Source organism: Alligator mississippiensis, chromosome 9 (genome assembly GCF_030867095.1).
Source record: "Alligator mississippiensis isolate rAllMis1 chromosome 9, rAllMis1, whole genome shotgun sequence".
Taxonomy (NCBI): domain Eukaryota; kingdom Metazoa; phylum Chordata; order Crocodylia; family Alligatoridae; genus Alligator; species Alligator mississippiensis.
Genome location: NC_081832.1, coordinates 12637154 through 12647670, shown reverse-complemented (window position 1 = coordinate 12647670; position 10517 = coordinate 12637154). Strand labels below are relative to the sequence as shown.

The 10517-nt window shown below is 40.7% G+C and overlaps 1 protein-coding gene across 1 annotated transcript; it reads left to right on the top strand.

The window, feature by feature from the left end:
* The first annotated feature begins 1 nt into the window (after position 1).
* On the top strand, positions 2-1699 carry MOCS3 (molybdenum cofactor synthesis 3). The gene has a single exon (XM_014609640.3). The coding sequence runs from the start codon at positions 81-83 to the stop codon at positions 1449-1451; it is 1371 nt and encodes a 456-aa protein (XP_014465126.3). The 5' UTR covers positions 2-80; the 3' UTR covers positions 1452-1699.
* The last annotated feature ends 8818 nt before the right edge of the window (positions 1700-10517 follow it).

Below are 10517 nucleotides of genomic sequence, written 5' to 3'. Positions count from 1 at the left end.
GTGGGCGGACCGCACAGAGCGCCGAACCGGAAGCGGAAGTGTGGCACGAGGGGGCCGGGCCGGGCCGGGCCGGGTCGGGCATGGAGCTGAGCGAGGCGGCGCGGCTGCGGGCCGAGGTGGGCCTCCGGGAGCAGGAGCTGCGGGCGCTGCGCGAGCGGCTGGCCCGGGCCGAGGCCGAGGAGGGCGGGCCGGGGCTGGAGGCCGAGCTGCCCCCGCTGCCGGCCCCGGCCGCCCTGAGCGCGGCCGAGATCGCGCGCTACAGCCGGCAGCTGGTGCTGCCGCAGCTGGGGGTGCGCGGGCAGCTGCGCCTGGCCGCCTGCTCCGTGCTGGTGGTGGGCTGCGGCGGGCTGGGCTGCCCCCTGGCCCAGTACTTGGCGGCGGCGGGCGTGGGGCGCCTGGGGCTGCTGGACCACGACGTGGTGGAGACGAGCAACCTGCAGCGCCAGGTGCTGCACGGCGAGGCGGCGCGGGGCACCCCCAAGGCCTTCTCGGCTGCCGCAGCGGTGCAGCGCCTCAACTCGGCAGTGCAGTGTGTGCCCTACCCTGCGGCACTGGGCCCTGCCACCGCCCTGCGGCTGGTGCGGCAGTACGACGTGGTGGCCGACTGCTCCGACAACGTCCCCACGCGCTACCTGGTCAGCGACGCCTGCGTGCTGGCGGGGAAGCCGCTGGTGTCGGCCAGCGCTCTGCGCCTGGAGGGGCAGCTGGTCGTGTACAACCACGAGGGGGGGCCCTGCTACCGCTGTCTCTTCTCCACGCCGCCCCCGCCGGAGACGGTGACCAACTGCGCCGATGGCGGGGTGCTGGGCGTGGTGCCGGGCATCCTGGGCTGTCTCCAGGCCCTGGAGGTGCTGAAGATCGCAGCAGGAATAGGCTCCTCCTTCAGCCAGTGCATGCTGGTCTTCGATGCCCTGGAAGGCCGATTCCGCAACATCAAGTTGAGACCGAAGAAACGGGACTGCGCCGTGTGCGGGGACTGTCCCACCATCACTGCCCTGCAGGATTATGAAGCCTTTTGTGGCTCATCCGCCACAGACAACTGTCGAACTCTAAGCCTGTTGTCCAGTGACGACAGGATCTCTGTGGAGGAGTACAAAAAGCTGCTGAAGGAGCAAGCCCCTCATGTCCTAATCGATGTTCGTCCCCAAGTAGAAGTGGAGATCTGTAGCCTGGCACATGCCCTCCACGTCCCTTTGAGTAAATTGGAAGAAAAGAATGAAGAGTGTCTGGAAACTTTAGGGAAAAGAATCTGTGAAGGAAAACAGAGAGCTAATGGCACAGCAGCTTTCCCTGTCTATGTCATCTGCAAGTTAGGAAATGACTCCCAGAAAGCTGTGCAAATTTTGCAGGCGTTGTCTGTCAAGGAATTTGGTTCTTTAGTGGTTAAAGATATCCGAGGAGGGCTCATGGCTTGGGCTACCAAAATTGATCCAACTTTTCCCCGATATTAATGATCCGTATGCAAGAATGGAGAAAGGTCTTAACAGTTTACTGCTATGTTGTTTAGAATTGCATCTTTTCAGTGCAGTTCTTACATAGCATGGACAAAACAGGGAAAAAATAGCAAATTAACATCCCCCCCACCCCAATTTAAGTGAAGGATTTTATCTTGTGTCTTTTAATCAGACCTTCTAGAAATGTTTGGGAATTCCTTTCTTTTTGATAAAATGAATATTTTACATAAAAGGACAATATGCTACTCTGTGTGTCTGTGTTGGTCTTTTTTTTTAATAGCAACAGTGTGATCTAATGAATGTGGAGACAGTTTAAAGACTCTGGGGTAGCAGCTCTAGATCAGATCATCACTGCTGCCTTGTGGCTCCCAAACTGAAAATCTTAACTGACTCTCCACTCACCGGTCTCATATAAAGGGAACTAAAATAGTGCTAGCAGTTATGAATGTCTTACAGTGTTAAAAACTATTAGTACATCCACTGCTTACTTACCAATGGGGTGTGTTGTATTGTTAAACCAATAGTGAGAGAATTATCAAAAAGTCTGTTTGCAGACAGGGACGTGTCAGGCAATTCACTTCATATATTTTCCTACTTTTTCCATCTATAATCATATGACTTCATAAGTGCAATTATTTTTATTGTTGTCTCAATTGGAAAGTCAATGCAAGTGTTGTGTGTTTTATTAAAGACAAATTACCCCTACAACAGGATGGGAAGCTTAGAGAAACCTTCACAATAACAAAGCCACAGAGGATCATTTCTTTGTACAGTCTGTTCTTGGAGTGCATCCAAGGGTAAAACTGCAGGTCTCATGACACTAATGTAGCACCCAGCTATGCTTAAGCCTTTGTTGGCTGCTCTACAGGCAGCTTTTAAAAATTGATCTGCAGTTAAATAAGTGGCACCTAAATTCTAAAAAATTATGCTCAATTGACCAGAATCAGTCATATATGTATACATAACGATCTGATTGGGAATAAAAACTTGAAAATTGTTCTCAAAGTATGAAATGCTATGGGAATGCTAATACTGGGTGTTTTGGTTCATTCAGTTTATATTTGGGATTCTTTCCTGTATGCATATTTCCTCGATAGCTTTTATAGTCCCTGTTGTCTCTACATTTACAGGTGATGCTATGTTCTGAAACTTATTTGGGCATCATTCTTATCTCTTAGGCCAGGAAAAGGAAATGGTGCTCTATGAAGCTTATGAAAAACCCTTGCCCAGTTTTACATATAGAGCTATGGCATGCAGGAAAAAGCCTGGCAGAAAGTGTATGGGAAGTGCCCTGTTGAAGACTGGGAAGCACTTTCACAAATTATTAGTGCAGGATAAAGAGGAGGTAAGACAGATTAAAGTAATTTATGCTGTTCTTTATTAAACAGATAAAGGTCCTAACACTTTATAACACTGAAAAAGGTTATTAGTAACTTTTCTGTAACGTTAGATTGTATGTTCCCCAGGGTGCTGAACAAGTTTAATTGGCATGGACAGATTATAGTGTGGCTAAATAACTATTCCTTCTGGACTGGGTGGAAAAGTGGAGAGGGAGATAAACAATGCTGATGGGGAGGCATTCTGAGTCCTCGTCACTTTCACGTAGTAATTATCTTTTTATTATTTTAATTAAGGTATGGATTTCCTTTACTTTCTGAAGAGAAAAAAAACACTTGTCATGACTAATCTTTGAGCTGCACAGGGGGAGAAAAAATAGTACCAATATAATTAATGGTTGAAAAGGCATATTTTAGTAGAGCAAATTGGAGAACATCCATACCGCCTACTTTATTATAACGTGCCATAGGTCCTAACAATACAAATCTGTATAATCTGTTGCAAGGAAAATGGCTCAATGAATGTTTAAATACAGGGTCAAACTTGCTTTTAAAGTACCATGAAAACATCCAAAACTGAGATTTTCTACAGGGACCAAGTGATCTTGTTTGTCTAACTGAAAATGCAATTAGAGTTTGATTTTTTTCTTTCTTTCTTTCTTTTCCAGACAGTTAGGTGTCTTGTAATATCAGAAAATCCGACCCCTGTAGGATGTGTCAGGTCTTGGGAATATAAAAAAAGAATACAAAATCACTCAAAAGTGTGTTGGTAGAAAGGCAAAAAATAACCCCAAAGTGGTGACAGTACTTTTTCCTTGAAACCCAATGTTTTTCTGCAAATAAACAATTAATCTGATGTTCTCTGTTTAGCTGATAAGGGCAAATGAATCCTTTTCAGTAATCCAGTGTCAAATGAAACTCACTATTCCTAAAGTTTTAAATGGTAATCTTCATCGGAAAATTCCTTTCTAAATCTAAATCTGTTCATTACTTCCAATACACATCGATACATTAATTCTAGTTCACATGAATAGGTCACTAATTCTGGTTCATTGTAAAGCATCTTATCCCATTTATTTCTCAACATGCAAGTTAGCAGAAAGTATATGTGAATGTAAAGAATTGCAAGGGAAAATGAGCCGTGCTAATGTCTACTTAGTTTGAGATGTTTGGATATTTCTGCATTCTGGTGAATAGGAGTCCAAAATGGAAATACTTATTGTGCTTTATACTAAACAGTATCTTACACAGGTTAAGAGCCAGAAGATTGTCTGCAAAAGTCAAGCTATAGATGAATAAAGGACAACCAGGAATGGATGCTATCAGAATTATGATAGTCATAGTACCGAATCTTTGTTTGCTTCAATAAACTATGCTTAGGAAGGCAGGGGAAAAGTTGTTCCTAAACATTTTAAACATAGACACCAATTCAGATCTGAAAGAAACAGTTTCTAAAATCTTTTTGATTAAACTGCCCTTTGGGATCAAGGAAGCTGGAAATTTCTCAGCTCCCAGGAATTGAGGCCCTGAATTTGTCCAAGAGATAAAACATGGAATATGGAATGCATTTATTTTTAACTCTCCAGTTGTATGTTGAATTGATGTATGGTTTCTGTTGCTATTCATTTGCTTTCCTGTACTGCAGTGTATAGTTTTGAAATGGTGTAATTGTATTTGAATTTAATGCTAGATCATCAAGTGGCTGTCCCTGAAAGGGTTGTAAACTCGGTTGTAATCTTAGAAATGGGATTTTGTCATGCAAGTGACTTAGAAAAATGACCTGTCTTGCCTGTCTAAGAATAGTAGCACATTTCCCTGTAAATATGAGAATGTGCACACACATCTTTGATATGGATGGAGCCTCAGAGTATGTGGTAAAAAGTTGCTTCCAGCGAGTTTTCATTTCCACAGCTTTAGGGCTTTGTTATATCTTTGCACGTGTATTCTGGACTCCTTCTTGGAGTGACCAAGCAATCTTTATAGATGCTGAGAGAAACTTTTAGTTACCTCATGGACTTATAGCAGCAATATATGCAGGTCTTTATTTAGCTTCTTTTAAATAAAGCCTTCAAGTAGTGCTGAAGTCTCTCTGGAATTGGTCCCAAAAGTGAAGAACCCTAGCAACATCTCAAAGTTAAAACAATTGCTGCTGTTGAAAATGTTTTCCACTTTGTTGCCCCTTGCCCACTATTTCAGCTGATCACACATGCTGTTACTTCTGGGCTCTTCCACAACAGTGAAGGAAGAGTAGAAATTCTTTCTGAAGATTAAGTGAAAGGACAAGAGCAACAATTAAATGAAAGGACTTATACATCTCTCATTATTGCTTAACATCTTTATATGATGCCACAAATACAGCATCCTCTGTAGAGATTGAAGATGCACTCTGTGCCCCAAGAACCTTAACAATCTGGATTGCCTATGAGATAATGCAGGGAAAATAAACTTCCAGCAAGGACATAGAGAAAGGATGAATGAATACAGAGTGGGCACATCTAGACATGCATTCATTTGTCTAGTTATTACACATTAAGTTTAGTACCTGTAATAAAAGATGCACAGTAATCAGTACTACTGCCCAGTAGCACCAGTGCACACCTTTTTAGTGACACTAATGCTCAGTAGACTACTGCAGCTTAGCGCAATAGCATGGCTTTTGCTGTGACGCGCTAATGTGCTGTAGAATTGGCCTACTGCATGTTTAGCATCTCGTGTAGGTGCAACCAGTACAGTGATGACACTTCTTTATTATAGAGATGGCTAGTAGAAGTTAGCACCAAGAGCTAGTCAGAGACAGATTCTTGTTAGGTGGTTGATTGTTTTTATGATATTTCAAGCAGTTGATTTAATAATGGAAATGGTGTTACTTATTAATGATCATAGGCAATCTTCAGGTAGTTTGGGTTGAAACAGCAAAACCATAATGTGTGTTCCCTTGTTTAATTATTATCTGGTACATTCTGCTCATCTTTCCATTCCCAGTAGTCCTCCCATTAATTGTGGTTGTTCTGTAAATGTTAACAACTTTCTTCCAGCAGATTAGAAAATGTGGTGAAATAAGAAGTCAATCATGTAAGCACTCTTGGTAAAGAAACTGAGGACAGATTTTGAGGTATGCTGGCAGGGCAGTGTGACAAGATTTCACTGCTTTATCTATATTGTACTTGATCTGTGGATTAAGCAAGACTTTGAGTCTTAAGGGGTGTCCAGCTTTCATTTTTCATGAATCCTGAATGTAAATTTTAAAAATGGTCTAAAACGTAAATTATTTACCATCCCTATAGAGCTGGATTTTGTGCTACCTGGATGCAAGAAAGGCTAGGTCTGTACATTACAGTTAGGACAGGGAAACGATCAAAGAGCTGTGTAGCTAAGCACCTCATTAAGAAGCTTGAAGGTGACACTTTTGCTTACATCTTCTCTCTCACACCAATTTTTTGCTCTCCATCCCTGTTCAGGAGGCTAGAGGTATTCTACCCAGTTGAGGTGATTTACCATCTTTTATCATGCATAACATCAGTTTGTTTGGGAATCCAGTAAACTTGCTCTTTGATCGCTCTTTACACAAACTCTCAAACTCAGTGTCACATTTAACCCTCTTCGTCGAAAAGTGTTTGGTCATACTTTTTGCCGTCCTTTGGCAAACCAGCAACACATGCCAAATTCAGTGTAGGAATTTGATTCATGACTGAGGCTTTGCTATGCAAAAATGTCATTTTTGCTCATTGGATTGTGTATCAGTTCTTAAAGGGACCATATCAAGAGGGGAAATAAATGTAACAAATGATTGTGGTGCTTTGCTTTGCATATGGAATGATTCTCATGCTTGAATATAACGGTAGGTCTGGAATTACACAAAAAAGTTTTGAAAGTGTTAGAGTTGGGCTGCAGTGATTCACAAAGGGTTTATTGCTGCCTGCTAACTGGAGAGACACGTGTCTCCACTTCATATATGGTTCTAAGAAATGAAATATATTCCAAGAACGTGCCTACATGGGGGTGCCTTTTAATTTTTGTAGTGCTTATGTAATTCAAGCACAGTTACTAGAATTTCACAGAGCTTTGCACCTGTTTATACTTAGTTCACGAGATATGTATGAAAGCTTAAAATGCTGCCACACTAAACTAAAAGCTTTAAAAAAAATCAATAGCTGATAAAATTACTTTTTAATAAAAGCTGTTGCAAATATACAGAAGCTCTGCCTAAGAGAGGTTTTGTTATTCCAGCAGTTCCAGGATACCTTATTTCCCAATGGTTATTACCTTAACTCTTCTGGAGTTGTACAGTTGTATGCCAAAAAAGCCCACCCAAATCTTTTATTACTAATACAAGCTTCCTTGCTGGCTGCAAATAATGGTCAGATCCAAAAAGCTATGGAATTATCACGTATACAGTTACTGAAAGTGTGCAACACCCTCTACAGATATAACAAAGGGAAGTTTCCTTTCCTGATGAGTGTATAAACTCACTTTTTTACCTGAACAATGGTAAGAGCTTTTCTAAATGCTTTCTTAAACATTAGAAGGCTGATATGGTCCTGCCAACCAAGAAGTGCTGTCACAAGGTACTCACGCATTCCTGTAACATTAGACAAATAAGCCATCCCAGTTGGCTTTAACGGGACTACTCACAGGCTTCAGGTTGTACCTGCACATAGCTTGTTTTTGGAAGAAGGTGTAAGTGAATGTTCAGGACAATGCAAATACATTTTCACTCTTCAAAAGGTGAAGAGCAGCCTCTCTAATTTCATGTGCTTATTTGAACTTCATAATGTTTTCTAGTCATCTGAGAACAGAGCTGACATAGGTACAAGCCAGATCTTTGTTATAGATAAGGAGTCAGGATCCTTAGCACTATAGACACAGACCTGGAAAGGCTCTTGGAACTGTAATTAACAATAATTAGAAGAAACTACACTGCAAAAGCCAAAATTTCAGCTGCAAATCATTTAGGTGCTCCAGCATGTTCTGCACTGTACACAGAAATAGGTTTTATGTGAACCGTTACATGTAGAAATGGGTAATTATAGTGGATACTGTTATAAAGTTTGTCATCTCGAATTTTTTTTATGACTAAATGTCAACCACATGTTGATCCAGGGAATGGAGAGTTACTAAATCACCAAGGCCCTAGAAGCATAATACCTATCTTGCAAAGACTAAACAAGCTTAATAGGTATTTTAATACCAAGGCAAGTCAGTCAAATCTATCTTCTGACTGTCTACAAGTAAGATGCTAATGCATGGAAAAACCCATGCTTGCAGTATTTTCACTTTTAATTATATAGTAAACCTAGGCTGCTCTTTTAAAAGAACAGCAGCAAAAAATAGATGCTTGCTAGGTGGCACTGTAAGTTAATAAACCATTCTCTTCTCTTGGCTATAGAGCAGTGATTCTCAACCTTCTTGGATGCAATGCATACTTCATCAGACTCAAGGTACTCAGAAAATGCAAGCTCTTAGTTTTCACTTGTGTTTTGGCTACAGAAAAATAATAGCAGTTCTGTTGTAAATAATTCAGACTACAACAGGTCAAAATAGTATTAAAAGTATCAATTCCTATTTGAAATCTCTAGGTTAGGTTTATCTTGTGAAATGTGATTGCATACTTACCAGTGCTAACATCATGTGGCATGAAAGGCCAGCCTTGAAAGGATCTCAAGGTACCCCAACATGCCACTCACCTTGGTTTACAATTGCTGCTATAGGGGCTGCAATCCATCAGTGTCAACAAGGAGTGAGATCACATAAATTCCTTTAAAAAAAGCATTATCACGGTTAAAAAAATTTGTGCTGAAATTTGTCAGTATGTACAATATTAAAAAAAAAAAAAAGGATAATTTTATCTACAAGGATAATTTTTTAATCTATATTTTCCTTTGGAGAACTTAAATAAAGATTGTTTTCAAGTGTCACATCACAGGGAGTTTTTTCAGTAAAAATATTAAACACCCCTTTGTAGCGTTTTCTTGGAAAGACTGGCACAAATTTAATTTTATATGGTTGAATCTGGGGAGAGAGAGGCAGGTGATTAACTTGAATGATTAGCTCTAATTCTGGTATTCAGTAATCCAGACTCTACATTCTTTTAAAAGTGCAACTTTTCAAAGCATTGAGGGAACAGTTTCTTAAAAAAAAAAAAAAAATCACAATACCTTCACGACAGTTAATCTCAGAACTGAGAAGCACAAAGATGCTTATTTGGGGTGACTGGTATTTCCAGACTTCCAGTCTTTGTTGGGCCAGTTTACTGTCTATGTAAAAAAGCCAAAAGAATATTGGTTTGCTTTTCTTGTTTTGTAAAGCTGTAATTAAGATATTTATTGTTGGCTTCACAGCATATTTGTTAAATAGTTGTGTAACACACAGAGCTGGATCAGGCCTATTGGTCTCAGACCTAAGGCTCCAGAGGCCAGATTCAGCCGGCAGGTCGTATCCTTTACACCTCTGGTTTAACAGAAAATTGCTGTGCGCTGCACAGAAACCTCAATAAACTAGTATGCTTACTTTGGTACACAGGAGAAATACCAGCATAATATTCTGTATATGTAATGAAATAAAGGGGAAAAGTACTAGTTTTTTAGAAATACTAGTTTCAGTATCACATTTCCAACACAGCATAAGGAAGAATTGGTTGTTATTTTTAACAAATTATGAGAAATGTTGGACATCTTTTAAATCTTTACATCTGTTCTTTAACTCAGGTTAAAGGATGGATACCTTTTAAAGTTTTGAACATCCCATAAATACTATAATTAAATCTCCACCTTACATTGAAAGCAGGGAACCAGATGCACCCCAGGCTGATCTGGGTATAAATCAGAAGCAACTCATAAAGTCATTGGAGTCAAGCTGATGCAAAGCAGTTGTAGTTGCAACAGAAATCAGGATGTTAGTTTGAATAAAGAAATGGAAAAAAAAGAGGCCATCTATTATACGCTAATTCCAACAGTAGACAATCATGAGATTATATATGAAACTGCTTAAATCTTGTCTTAGTTGCCTGGGTGGTTTATTCCTGCAGTTGAATCATTCTGTCACTACAGATGATAGTCTCAGTTATCACGGTATATTTTACAAACAGTTGAGTCATTACCGACTCAGATAGAATTTAATTCACGTCACCTGGTTTATAAATGTCTGTCTGCCTGACTCTCTCAATAGCTTTTAAGCAGATCTGAGTGACCCAAAAGCCTGGAGAGTAGTGGGTGTAACAGTGCTTTGATGAAATTACCAGCTGAGTTCAAACAGTTATGTGGTCTAGAGACTCAACGGGGACCTGAAGGCAGAGTTTTGGGGTCTGACTTTCCTTGATTTGCTATGTGATATTGGACAAAGACCCCTAACCCATTCATGATTCAGTTTCTCCATTTGAAAAATGGATGTAATTATTTAGCTCAAAGGCTCAATAGTATCCTTAAAGACTTTGAGTGTCTTGATGAAAGGTGATATTGTAACACTGTGCCTGTGCAAAGTATTAATGGAGGAGTAATAGTTGTTTCATAGTTATGGATAAAGCTAGTTTCCTGTCCCAAGTCTGATTTTTAGCTTTCTTTCCCTCAAAAGAAACTGATCTCTTGAAGCATTTATTCCGGCACATTTCATGCTGGGGTAGAATCGTGTCTGTGACAGAGAGAGAGGAACAAGTGGCGGGTGCCCAGAACTCCAAAAGCAGGAAAGATAGAATGGAAAAAGGAGCAATGCAGATGTTATATGATCTGGTGAA